The sequence below is a fragment of the Narcine bancroftii genome, chromosome 5 (genome assembly GCF_036971445.1).
Source record: "Narcine bancroftii isolate sNarBan1 chromosome 5, sNarBan1.hap1, whole genome shotgun sequence".
NCBI lineage: Eukaryota > Metazoa > Chordata > Chondrichthyes > Torpediniformes > Narcinidae > Narcine > Narcine bancroftii.
Genome location: NC_091473.1, coordinates 188472803 through 188487549, shown reverse-complemented (window position 1 = coordinate 188487549; position 14747 = coordinate 188472803). Strand labels below are relative to the sequence as shown.

General features: G+C 38.5%; 1 protein-coding gene across 2 annotated transcripts in view; it reads left to right on the top strand.

The window, feature by feature from the left end:
- gba1 (glucosylceramidase beta 1) overlaps positions 1-14747 on the top strand; it is a 55519-nt gene that overhangs the window by 8713 nt on the left and 32059 nt on the right. For both annotated transcript variants that reach the window (XM_069940271.1, XM_069940272.1), the window contains exons 2-4: positions 6081-6262; positions 6414-6516; positions 8286-8477. In XM_069940271.1, coding sequence (XP_069796372.1) covers positions 6459-6516; positions 8286-8477 — 250 coding nt within the window. In that variant the 5' untranslated portion in view covers positions 6081-6262; positions 6414-6458. The remainder of the gene's footprint in view (positions 1-6080; positions 6263-6413; positions 6517-8285; positions 8478-14747) is intronic.

The window sequence follows — 14747 nt, the reverse complement described above, 5'->3', positions numbered from 1 at the left end:
TATGACTTTGGTTGATGCCGCCGGATCGTAATATCCAAGAGTTTTTGCATCTGTCAGGCTTTGCTTCAGCGCTGTGAACGCTTTCTTCTGCTCAGATCCAAAATGAAATGGTGCTCCTTTCCTGGTTAGTTTCCTTAGTGGTTCTGCCACTGTAGCGAAATTAGGAATGAACTTTGCACAAAAATTGACCAATCCCAGGAAACTCCTCACCTCTGTTGCGTTCTGAGGTGCACGTGCCTCTGCAATAGCTTTCACCTTGGCCTCTGCAGGGTTTAGTCCTTCCCGTGTAAGTCTGTGTCCCATGAAGTCCATTTCTGACACACCAAACTGGCACTTGTTTTCATTCATGGTAAGGCCTGCCTCCTGTAGTCTAGATAGTACACACCTCAACCATTTGTCATGCTCTTCCTTCGTTGGTGCATGGACTATGATGTCGTCAGAAATGTTGGCAACTCCAGGAATGCCTTGAATCACTCGACGGATTTCATACTGGTAGATCTCCGAAGCTGCATTAATTCCAAATGATAGTCTCTTGTAACGATACAATCCACAGTGAGTCACAAATGTTGTTACATCTCGGGAACCTGGATCCAGCTCTAATTGATGATAGCCCCATTTCAGATCAATTTTTGAGAATACCTTGCTGGTAGTTAGTTCTTGAAGTATTTCCTCCACTGTTGGTATAGGGTGTCGTTCTCTAATTATAGCTTCATTGGCCATTCTCACGTCAACACATAGTCTTATGTCACCCTTTGGTTTGGGCACAATCACTACGGGACTGACCCATTGTGTCGAATGTTTCACCGGTTCAATAATATCTTGTTGGATCAATTCTTTAATTTTGGCTTCAACTATCCCACGAAGTCCAAACAGAGTTCGGCGCATTGGTTGTGCCTTGGGTTTGACCGTTTCATCTACCGCTAGCTTCAATTGTCGACCTTTCAGCTTTCCTACTCCTTGGAAGACTGCGGGGAATTCTTGCTTCATATCCTCGTATAACTGAATTGAATTGACACAAGCTCCAATATGAAGTATTGCCAGGTCTTGCGCTGTGCTTCTACTCAGCAATGGTTCTCCCCTCTCTTCTATGACCATAAACTCTGCTTCAGTGTACTTATCTCCAGCTTCAACAGTTGCAGTAAAACATCCAATGGTCTGCAATGGCTTGGTTGCTGTGTATGGATACAGTTTCTTGGAACACTTCTTTGAGGTACAGATGATCTTTTTCCTTTTCAACTTCTCCCATAAATGTCGATCAATCACATTACTGTCACTGCCTGAGTCTACAATGACCTGCACTGTCACTCCACCAATGATCACTGGGACCTTCTCATGATGTACTTCATTCAACGTAAATTGGTAACAACTCTGTTCCTCCTGGGTATCATCATCGTCACCGTCTATCTGGCGAATGGTATCTTTCTTTCCAGGATACTTTCCTTTCCCCCAGGCTATGCCTTTGGAAGTTGTACTCTTCCTCTTCTGGTCTGCATTGGAGTTGCTTTTGCACTTCTTTGCAAAGTGGTCCTTACCTCCACACTTTCTGCAAACTTTGTCTTTGGCCGGGCAATATGGGTCTTTTCCAAAGTGACCTCGGTTTCCACATCGATACCACTCCACGTCCTGTGTCGACGTATATCTTGGCTGGTTATGGCGGTGTGAGAGCCTCTTAATTTGCTGGTTTGAGTTGTCTTTCAGGGTCATGGTATGAAATTGCCCTTCAACAGCCTCTAATGCAGCAGCAATGGCTAAAGCATCGGTGAGTTCCAACTCACTCCCTCTTTCCAGTAGACGTCTTCTGAGTTTATCTGATCTGTAGTGCTGTACGACTTGATCCAATAATTGGTTGTCCAAATCAGCTGGCATGTAATTGCATCCAACAGCTAGCTGGCGTAGTCTCGTCACGTACTGAGCAATTGTCTGGCCATCTTCTTGTCTCATTCTCCGAAACAAATGGCGTTGAAATGTAGCATTCAGTGTCACTACATAGTGTGCATTTAATGCATCTACCGCTTTCCGGTACTCATCCTTTCTTCGAGTATTCAAAAGTGTCTTAAATGTTTCCCGAACTGAGGGTCCTGCAGTGAAAAGAAATAACGCCCTCCTCTGCGCTTTTTGTTCAACTGTACCGGTATCTAGAAATAGGCCACGACTGTCGGCGGAGGCTTCAAATTCTTCCACCCATGCCTTCCACTTCACACTTACAGTGCTTGCATCACCAGTCGGGTCAAAATGAGCAATTCCACTATGCGTTAGAAAGTCACCGTCTGCCCCAGCCATGAGGAAATATTCCAGCCCCAAAAGTACTGAGACAAAGAGAAAATTCTTATCACCTTGAAGTTGTCTGTAATCCTCTGTAATCTTGTTTAGTCTTTAATTTTCTTCAAGCTTCTTTCATCCTCGTTGCCAATGTCACATTTGTGGCCCGAAATGTGAAGTTAATGAAACATTAAACACAAGTTTTATCAGGTAAACTTCTCAGTGGCTTTATTTTCCCGTTTCCTTTGTTCTCCTGCTTGTGTTCTTATCTCTCTCTCATACCACGTGACTTCCGGTACATCTCATACATATTCATTATCATGACAGATAAGTTCATACTATGGGATGCAATGAAAGCGTTCATTAGAGGGCAAATAATAAGTTATGTAACCAAGATGAAGAAGGACTATAATCAGGAAACAGAGCAGTTGGAAAGGGAAATAGTAAATATAGAAAAAGAATTAGCAATGAAGGAAGATACAACTAAAAGAAGAGAATTGGCAGATAAAAAAATAAAATATGAAACATTACAAACTTATAAGGTGGAGAAGAAGATAATGAAGACAAAACAGAAATATTATGAATTAGGGGAAAAAATGCACAAAATTCTAGCATGGCAGCTTAAGACAGAACAAGCTAAGAAAATGGTATTGGCATCAAGGAAAAAAGACAAACAAATCACATATAATCCAACAGAGATCAAGGAAAACTTTAGAGAATTCTATGAACAATTATACCAAACTGAAAATGAAGGGAAAGAAGGGAAAATAGATGAATGTTTAACCAAAATTGAATGACCAAAATTACAAATAGAGGAACAAAATAAATTAACAGAACCATTTGAAATAGTAGAAATACAAGAGATAATAAAAAAAATTTCCAAATAATAAAACACCAGGAGAGGATGGATTCCCAATAGAATTCTATAAAAAATTTAAAGATTTATTAATTCCTCCCCTCCTGGAAGTAATCAACCAGACTGATAAAACACAAAGCTTACCAGACTCATGTAAAACAGCAATAATTACAGTAATACTAAAGCAAGGGAAAGATCCACTTGCACCAGCGTCATATAGACCAATATCATTACTTAACACAGATTATAAGATAATAGCTAAACTATTAGCAAACAGATTAGCAGAGTATGTACCTAAAATGGTAAATCTGGACCAAACTGGATTTATTAAAAAAAGACGTACAACAGACAATAACTGTAAATTTATTAACTTAATTCATGCAGTAGAAGGGAGTAAAGCGCCAACAGCAGCAGTCGCTTTAGACCCAGAGAAGGCCTTTGACAGAGTAGAATGGAATTATTTATTCAAAGTATTGCAAAAATTCAGTTTACCAGAGAAGTATATTAATTGGATTAAAGCATTATATAAGGGGCCATTGGCGAAAGTGACAGTCAACATGGCAGGGATGCCCACTATCACCCTTATTGTTCGCGTTAGCTATGGAACCACTAGCAGAATTGATAAGAACAGAAAATAATATAAAAGGGATAAAAATAAAAGACAAGGAATATAAAATCAGTTTATTTGCGGATGATGTTATAGTATACTTAACAGAACCAGAACTATCAATAAAAGAATTATATAAGAAATTGAAGGAATATGGAGAAGTGTCGGGTTACAAGATGAACGCAAATAAAAGTGAAGCAATGCCAATGAATAATGCGGATTTCTCAAAATTTAAGAAAGAATCCCATTCAGATGGCAAATGCAAGCAATAAGATACCTAGATATACAAATAAATAAAAATCTCGGCCGTCTATATAAACTCAATTATTATCCACTAATGAAAAAATTACAGGACGATTTAGAGCATTGGAAAGATTTACCATTAACACTAATAGGAAGGATAAACTGTATTAAAATGAACATTTTCCCAAGGATATTATACCTATTTCAGTCATTACCAATACACCTAACAGAGAAATTCTTCAAGGAGTTAAAGAAAATAATAAGGAAATTCTTATGGAAAGGGGGGAAACCGAGGATAGCACTAGATAAATTAACAGAATGGTATAAACAAAGAGGCTTACAACTGCCAAACTTTAAAAATTATTATAGAGCCGCACAATTAAGATACCTATCAGATTTTTATCAAACAAGGGAAAAGCCAGATTGGACTAGATTAGAATTAGATAAAATAGGGGAAAAGATACCTGAACACATATAAATGGGATGAAAAATTGGTGCAACGTAGGAGTTCTCCAGTATTACGTCATCTACTCAATATTTTGAAAAAGATTCATGTAGAAAGGAATAAAACAAATTACCAATTACCAAAACTAATATTGATGCAAAATAAGTTACTCCCTTTTACAATAGATAACCTTTCCTTTAGAGAATGGGAGAAAAAAGGGATCAAAAGAATAGAAAATTGTTTTTCAGGAAATAGATTATTATCCTTTGAACAAATGAAAGATAAATACAATATAACTCAAGATACAGTGCTGGCATATTACCAATTGAGATCCTACTTGAAGGACAAATTAGGAAGCAGTCTGAGGTTACCAGAGGGAAGTAACTTTGAATATGTGATTACAGATACAATGATAATCAAAAGATTTATAACAAATTTGTATATTAAACTGCAAGAAAAGGAGAATGAGGAAACAAATGGTAAAACTAAACAAAAATGGGAACAAGATTTAAATATAAAGATAAAAAAGGAAACATGGGAGAAATTAAGTTCTGGAACGATGAGAAATACAATAAATACGAGGTTACTTATGATACAATATAACTGGATACACAGGCTATACATTACACCTCAAAAGTTAAATAAATGGGACCCAACAGTATCTGATAGATGTTTTCGATGTAAAAAAAGAAATGGGAACAACAATTCATGCAATCTGGACATGTGAGAAAGTAGAAAAATTTTGGGAAGATCTAAACCAAATATTAAATAAAATTACAGAAAACAATATACCAAAAAATCCAGAGATCTTCCTCCGAAGTAACAAAAAAACAAAGAATTTGGAATTGATTTGGATGGTGCACAAAAAAAGATTTGTTAAGATAGCTCTAGCCGTAGCAAAAAAATGTATTATGTTAACCTGGAAATTGGAAGATAATTTGAAAATACAACAATGGTATATAGAAATGAATAAATGTATTCCATTAGAAAAAATAACATATAGTTTAAGAAATAATATTGAAATATTTGAACAAATATGGGAGCCTTACATGAATCACAATAGAGAAAACCTACCGGGGACATTCACTACCTAAATTAACGAAAGGAGAAGGAAATGAAAAGAATTGACTCAGTGGAATTTCTTGTTTATTTTTATTGAATGACAACATTGTTTGACTGGTTTAATGTATCTTAGATTTTGTACTTTAAATGGATGGGGGGAGGGAGGGAGGGTGGGATGGGAGGAGGGGGGGGGAGAAAATGACACTGTATATATTTGAAAAGGAAAATGTATGTATCATGGTCAATGTGGTTTATGGTGTGGGAAAAAAAAATTTAAAAAAAAATAAGTTCAAGTTCTCGTTGACTAATTTAAGTTTATTTTTTACCTTAATATCCTGCCGCAGAATTGAAGTGGTTAAACCACTGAAAGATCCTTGCCATTAATGTGGTCAGAGCAAATGTGCTCAGCAAAAGTGATTCTAAGAAAGATAAAGAGTTGTAACCAACGTTTTGGTTATAATAAAATAAAACACTCTGAGAACAATTTAAACATTATTATGCAAAAGCAGAGAAAAAATAAATATAAAAGGAAGAGGAAACAAATAAATAAGGATTTGCTGTTGGCCTGTGATGCAAAAATGTGCTTTATAATTTTTTTTCATTTTTAGACGTGCAGCCACGGTAACGCCTCCGAGTCCGTGCCACCCAAATACCTAAATTAACCTTCAACCCCATACGTTTTGAAGGGTGGGAGGAAACTGAAGCACCTGGAGGAAACCCACACAGACGCGGGGAGAATGTGCAAACTCCTTACAGACAGCAGCAGATTGGAACACGGGTCGCTGACGCTGTAAGAATGTGGCGCTGACCGTACCGCCCAGTATTCTAACCGTACCTGTAACCGTTAACGCCGACAGATGAAAATCCTTAGACATGGTCTCTCGGATCCTGCAGCTGCTATAATCTGTCTGTCTTTTTTCCTCTTTGTTCTCTAATTAAAGGCAAAGTGTACTGCTAGAACAGTATTAGCAGTTTGCTCCTCCAAGATGTCCACTTTTTGGTTATTCGCTTGTCTTCCTCTCTTGACTGTCCCTCCAGTCACAGGTAATCGGACAACATTTAAGCAAAGCCAATGTTCTATTGATAAAATACATGTCCTGCATATGTAGTATTTGTCTGGTTTTGTGTCTGTGTTTTGCACTGAGAACCAGAGAACACTTTCATCAGGTTGTACTTGTACAGTCAGGTGACAATAAACTTGACAAACCCTCAAAGTGCAGAGGAGGCTGCTGGGAAAATAGAATCAGAATGAATAGTCTCTCACTAGTACTATTTTATTGGAACAGAGGAGGCTGAGGGGAGATTTAATCAAGGTGTACAAACAATAGTAGGAGTGAAATATGGAAGTCTGCAGATACTGTGATTGGAGTAAAAACACATAGTAAATGCTGGAGGAACATGTAGATCATCAGAGGTAAAGATATATTAGTGACATTTCAGGCCTGAGCCCTCCTTCAAGGTTGGCAGGCAGGCGTTTCAATAGAGATTGAGAGAAAGAAAGGTGGAAGAATGGGAGGGGGAGGAGTCCAGACCAACAAACAAAAGGTTTTAATTATATATGATGAGAGGAAAAGTGAGAATTGATTTTTGACTCTGAAGGAGATGGGGAAAGAAAGAGAGACAGACAGAATTAGAGGAAAGGAGGGAGGGGTTGTTCAGAACCAGAGAAGTCAATGCCATCTCGTTGGAGGGCTCCCAGACGGAAGTTGAAGTGTGAGTGGTCTCAGACTGCCATGAGTCTGTGGATAGAAATGTCAGAATGGAACGGGGAATTGAAATGGATGGCCATTGGGAGATCCACACTATCGTGGCGGACAGAGCTGAGGGGCTCAACAAAGTGATCTTCCAGTCTGCGTCCAGACTCTCCAATGTAAAGACCGCAACAGGCATCACCAGATGCAGTAAATGACCCTAGTCGATTCATGTGAGGTGTTTTGGGCCCCGAATGGGAAGGAGGTTGGTCACGGGAAAGATCTCCTGTGGTCACAGTGGTAGGTGCCAAGGGGACGATGCAGGGGAATGAGGCGTGGACGAAGGAATCACAGAGGGAGCAGTCCCTGCAGAAGAGAAGGAAAGGGGATTATGTGCTGGTGATGGGATTATGTAGGAGGTTGCGGAAATGGCTAAGGAGGATAAATGGATACAAAGGCTGATGGGGTGATAGGTAAGGACAAGGGGAATCCTCTCCTTGTTTTGCAACAGTATCACAGTGCAAATATTTAAATAAACCACCTTACAAAATAAATAAAAATAGTGTAAGAAAAAGCCAAAGTAGTGTCTGGTTCATTGTTCATTCAGGAATCTGATGGCAGAGGGGGAAGAAGCTTGCCTTGGGCCACTGAGTGCTTGTCTTCAGACCCTTGTACCTTTTTCCCTCAATGGTAGCAGTGGTGGGGGTCCTTGAGGATCGAGGCTGCTTTTTAAGGCAATGCCTCTTGTGGATGTCTTCGATGGAGTGAAATCTGGTGTCCAGGAGTTTTTTTCCTGCATTTTGGCCAAATTGCCTTCAACCTTCCCAATCCACTTCACAGTTTAAGTGTCTTTTAAACATTACAATTGTTCCCACCTCTACCACTTCTGGCAGCTTCGGGGAGTGAGATTTGCATGCGTTTACCACGTTCAGATTTCCAGCTAGCTGCTCCCGCCTTCAGCAAGCCTACTTTTGAACAAGCACCTGAAGTTGTTGTTGAGGGACAAGGGCAACTTGCCGAATGACCTTCGCCTGCTAATAAAATCACATCAACAATGCGGGGAAGGGGGAGGTGAGATGTTGGAGCAAAAATCAATTCTAATGATTGCTTGTTTCTATCCAGCTGGTAATCCATGCCAAGCCAAAAGCTTTGGCCAGAGCTCGGTGGTCTGCGTGTGCAATGCGACCTATTGTGACACCATGGATCCTGTGGTGGTACCCGGGAAGGGACGTTACCTTCTATATGAGACCAACAAGGCCGGTAAACGACTTGAGAGCAAGATTGGACACATCCTGCCTAGTGTCAAACACCCAGGTAATTCTTCAGCCAAAGGGAGAGGTGCGTGCCCTGGCACACCTCTGTCAGTAAGTTCAAGTTTATTGTCACCTGGCACAGTGAACAGGGTTCTTCTGCGATCAGTCCAGGGGGTCAATTGCAGAACAAATTAGGAAATCAAGTGTGTGGCGCTTCAGTGCAAGATCAGTTAGTTTATGGCATGAGAAGCATGTGCATGCTGTTGTGCAGTTCATTCAGGAGTCTGGTGGCTATAAGGAAGAACAAGGAGCAGGAGTAGGCCATCCGCCCCATCAAGCCTGCTCTGCTGTTAATACGATCCTGGCTGACCCTTATTAAAGCTGAAAGAAACTGTTGGTGCACGATTTGACACTCTTAAGCCTTCTCTCCAATGGGAGGAGAGAAGAGAGTTTGGGCTGTGATGGACCTTCCTGCATGTTGGCTGCCTCTCCTTAGTAGCGGGAGATGTAGGTGGATAAGGGTGCCCTCCCACCCATATCCACCTATGAACTTGCCTGTGACCCTCTGCTCGTCCCACTCCTCCCCCTCCCCCCCCCACCATTTTATTCAGATACGCATCTTAATGAAGGGTTCAAGCCCGAAACCTTAGTGATTCAACCTTGCTGAGTTTCTCCAACATTTTTGTGTAAACTGAAATGTTGGTTATATATCCTTACCTCCTATTGTCTCTGCGTGACCTGCTGTGTTCCTCAAGCATTTTTGTGTTTTTAATATAATCTCAGCATCCACAGACGCTTGTTTTTCACTCAAGTCAATTGAAATTGCGAGCCATGCAAACAAATAAGAGAACAGTGTAGGCAATAAGTCAGAAGACAAAGTATAGAGGAAGGTACAAACAGAGTGCAGGGACAGAAGAAAGGTACTTTTTTTTTGGTGAGTTACCGCATTGCGCGGTTTAGACGGGAGGGGGTATTTTTAACCTCCTACCTGTTTTTTTTTTTCCCTTTTTTTTGTATTATTAGATTAAAGAGAGAAGGGTTTTTTTTGTTTAAATATAAAAAAAAGCATAAGAAAGTATTTGATTGTTTAAAAAAACTAAAAATTGATGTGGTTTTTTTTTGTAAAGTTTATTCAGTAGATAAGGAATATCTGAAATTTAAATGTGAATGGGATGGATAAGTTTTTATATTTTTTCTTTAACTTTAAGGTGAAAGGAGTGGTAATTCTGGTGTATATTATTTTGCTATTTTAGTTATAGAACGAAGGGAATAATGGTGAAAGTTATAAATTGAATTGTACAATTCTTAATGAGGCTTGAATTTTGTTTGTGGTTTATGCTCCATTTGTTGAAGATATAGATTTCGTTGTAGATGTGTTTTTATTATTTGGATATCTGAATTTTAACGTAATGATTGGGGATATTTAAATGTGGTATTGGAGCTTTTATTGGATAACTATTCAAGAGTAAAAGGGAAAAATGGTGGAAGAGTACTAAAATTGAATTGTACAATGCTTAATGAGGTTTGAATTTTGTTTTAAGATGGTGGTTTATGTGACTAATATGATGATAGATGTGAAGTTAGTTGATATTTGGTGAAGGTTTATCTATAGAGAAAGTTTTTTTTCATCTTTTTTTTATGCTACAATTTTTTTTTTAAGAATTGATTATTGTTTAAGAATTTTTGATAGATAATGTTACTAACTTTACTAATTTTTTATATTAAGTTTGAGTTAAATATATGTTTCATCTTAACTCCGTTTGTTAAATTTATGCATTTAATCTTGATTTAAATATGTTTTTAAAGTCTGATATCTTAGTATTAATTACTTTTTTTTGTTAGTATTTTAATCGGTTATGTTTTTGTTTTTTTTGTAAGTGGGTTTTTTTTCTTACATATATTATTAACTTTATTAATTCTTCACTCTTTATTTTGGGGGGAAAGGGGGGTTGGACTAATTTGAGTTGGGTTATTAATGTGTAATAATTATTGGGGAGGGTATAGTTTATTTAGATTACTGATATTGTATTGTAATTTTATTATTTTATTCTTAATTTTTTTTTAATGTAATCCTATATGTTATTCATGTTATAAAATCTTAAAGTTTAAAAAAAAGAAGAAAGGTATAGTTAATAGCAGTGGAAGGGAATCATCTTTTTGCCCTTTGTTGAAGGGGAGCAGATGGACATTATTCAGCTGGATTTCCAGAAGGTGTTGCATAAATGACTTAAACACGAAATAAGGATGCATAGAGTTAGGGGTGCTGTATTAGCATAGATAGAGGATTGGTTAACCAATAGAAAGCAGGGAGTTGAGATAAAGGGGTGCTATTCTGGTTGGCAATCAGTGGTGTGCCGCAGGGGCTGGACCTGCAACTGTTCGCAATACGCATTAACAATCTGGAAGGGGCAACAAAGTACTGTATCTAACTTTGCAGATGATAGTAAATTGAGTGAAAAGCAAATTGTGCAGAGGATGTGGAAAGTCTGCAGAGAGATATAGATAGGTTAAGTGAGAAGGCAAGGGTCTGGCAGACGGAGTACAATGTTGGTCAATGTGAGGTTATCATCCTTGGAAGGAAAAATGGAAGATCAAAATATTATTTAAATGGCAAACGATTACCACCGTGCAGAAGGACTTGGGAGAGCTTGTGCTTGAATCGTAAAAGGTGCAGCAGGCTGTGAAGAAGGCAAATGGAATGTTGGCTTTCGTTGCTAGAGGGATTGAATTTAGGAGCAGGGATGTTACGCTGCAAGGTACTGGCGAGGCTGCATCTGGGGTACTGCGTGCAATTCTGGCCTCTTGACTTGAGGAAGGATGGACTGGCTTTGGAGGCGGTGCAGAGGAGGTTCACCAGGTTTATTCCAGAGATGAGGGGGTTGGTCTATGAGGAGAGATGGGTTGTCTGGGTTTGTAACAGCTGGAATTCTGAAGAATGAGAGGGGACACACATAGAAACATATAAAATTATTAAAGGCGGAAATTGCGGAGGATGATGTGTTGGATGTAGATACCATCTCACTGCCCCTACACAAAGCCCTGGAACATCTTGGACAGCAAAGATGCATACACCAGGTTGCTCCTTATCGATTACAGTTTGGCATTTAACATCATCATTCCCTCAAAACTGATCAGCAAACTCCAATCTTGGGAGTTAACACCACTGTGTAATTAGATCTGGGATTTCCTCACCGACAGACCACAATCAGTGAAGATTAGTAAGAACTTCTTACCCGCAATCTCTATCAGTACTGGAACGCCACAGGACTGTGTTCTTAGCCCCCTGCTCTATCCACTTTACACCCACGACTGTGTAGCTCAGTATGACGATGACACCATCTACAAATTCGCCGATGATACCACGATAGTGGGTTATATAAAGGATGGGGATGAGTCTGTGAACAGGATGGAGATTGAAAACTTGGGCTGAATGAGGCACCAATAACAACCTTACACTCAGTGTCACCAAAACGGGGAGTCACGTGATGGAGTAGTGGCCAGTAGGTGAACTCCAGCCCTCTCCAGAAAAGTTAAAAAAAGATAGAGAAAAAACAAAGGCACAAATATAGAAACCATAACAAAGTGAGTGTGGAGAAAATGGCAGCGAAGAAAGAAAAACCAAAAACAACGGAAGAAAAGAAGAAGGAAGGACGTCGGAGGAGGAAGGTGAAGGCCTTACCGGTACGAGGAGGCCCACCGTGGAGCGAGAAGCCCGCTCCCTGAGGTCAGTGGAAACCCTGAACTCAGGAATACAAAAATGGCTCACGGAGCCAAACAAAAGTGCGCGAATCCTCACGCGCGCGAAGCCTCGCGTGCACGATGCGCAAGAAAAAAATAACACTGACGGGAGGGGGGACCAGCTGAGGAGTAAATCTCCACAGCTGAAGCAGACAAGTACAACACAACAGCAAGACTCTCAACAGCAAAACATAGAAAATAACGAGAACAAGAAGGAAGAGAATAAAAATAGGACATCAAAGAAACAACAGATGACCAACCCAGAGGAAGAAGACCAACACCAAGACACTTTTAATTAAAATAAGAAGACCAAAAATACCCAACAAAGTAAAATAAACAACCCAACAAGAAAACCAGAAGAGACAGAGGTAAAGGACACAGACCCTGGAGTGGACTCAGAAGAAGAGGAGGAAGAACACAGAGAAATGGAAGATGAAGGGAAGGGCAAGTACATGGATAAATATATTTTTTAAAGAATATATGGAAACAGTAAAAGAATGGCAGTCACAAGAATTCAGTGAAATAAAAAGAAGAATAAAAAGTACAGAAGAAAAAGTGAATAGATTAGAGATGATGATGACAGATAAAGGAAAAAGAGTAGACAAGGTGGAAGAATGAGAAACAGCCATAGAAATGGAGGTAGATGACTTAAAAAAGAAATTAGAAGAATCTGATAAAAAAGTTAAAGAAACACAGGAGCTGTTAGCTCAGAAGATAGATATAATGGAAAATTATAGTAGAAGGAACAATATAAAGATAGTGGGCCTTGAGGAAGATGAAGAAGGCAAAAATATGAGAGAATTTATAAAAGAATGGATCTATCCAGATACAAGTTTTGAACTCCTGAAGAAGAGGAAGGAGTTCAATGCAGCAAAAACGACCCAATGGAAAAAAGGTTATAAATTTATGTTAAAATACCCAGCGGTACTTAAAATAGTTATCCCGGGGCAGCAAAACAAACTATTCTCGGATCCGGAAGAAGCACGAAAATTTGCAGAACAACTACAAAACAGACAGAGAGATGAAGAGATTAAAGAAAGGGAAGAAAGGAAGTAAGGAGGGAATTAAGAGAGTGACCTTTGTTATATATGAAAATTAAAATCTTTTCTGGTGGGGACTGGGTGGGGAAGAATAACAGTTACTGCAAAATCAGTTGACGCTTGCGAGCGGATTCGCAAATCCAAATGGAGAGGGGAGATGTGGTTGCCCGACAAGGGACAAAGGGCAACTCAGAAAGGGGAGGGACTATTGGGGTTAAAGGAATTTTAGATATGAGAATAGTGGAAATACTTTATGTTTTAGAAATGTTGTCTTATAATGTGTTCAAAAAAAGAAAGCAGAAATGGATAAGAAGGGAAGGTGATGATGAGGAAACGGAAAGGAAAGATAAAGTATGAAATGGCTATGTTGAACTATATGACTTTAAATGTTAATGGAATACATAACCAAATCAAAAGGAAGAAACTGTTAAATTTACTGAAAAAAGAAAAAATTGATATAACATTCGTACAAGAAACACATCTAACTGAAGTGGAACACAAGAAATTAAAGAGAGATTGGATAGGACATGTAACAGCAGCATCATATAATTCAAAAGCCAGAGGAGTAGCTATATTAATCAATAAAAATGTACCAATCAAAATAGAAGAGGAAATAATAGATCCAGCAGGGAGATATGTAATGATAAAATGTCAGATATATTCAGAATTTTGGAATTTACTCAATATATATTCACCTAATGAAGAAGATCAAAAATTTATGCAAGATATCCTTTTTAAGATAGCAGATACGCATGGGAAAATACTAATAGGAGGGGATTTTAACCTTAATTTGGACTCAAACATGGATAAAACTGGAAAAAAAAACTAACAGAAAGAACAAAGTAACCAAATTTATAATTAAATCGATGCAAGAAATGCAACTTTTGGATATATGGAGGAAACAACACCCAAAGGAAAAGGAATATTCATATTATTCGGGTAGACATAAAACATACTCAAGGATAGACCTATTCCTGTTATCAGCCCACATTCAAGGGAGAGTTAGGAAAACGGAATATAAAGCTAGACTATTATCGGACCACTCACCTCTGTTATTGGCAATAGAGCTAGAGGACATCCCACCAAGAATGTATAGATGGAGATTAGACTCCATGCTACTTAAAAGACAGGATTTTAGGAATTAATTGATCGACAAATTAAAATGTACTTTGAAATAAATACTGAATCAGTGAAAGATAAGTTTATACTATGGGACACAATGAAAGCGTTCATCAGAGGGCAAATAATAAGTTACGTAACTAAGTTGAAGAAGGACTACAATCGGGAAACAAATATAGAAAAAGAATTAGCAATAAAGGAAGATACAACTAAAAGAAGAGAATTAGCAGATAAAAAAATAAAATATGAAACACTACAAACATATAAGGTGGAGAAGAACATAATGAAGACAAAACAAATATTATGAGCTAGGAGAAAAAACGCACAAAATTTTAGCATGGCAGCTTAAGACAGAACAAACTAAAAGAATGGTATTGGCAGTAAGGAAAAAGGACAAACAAATTACATGTAATCCAACGGAGATCAATGAAAAC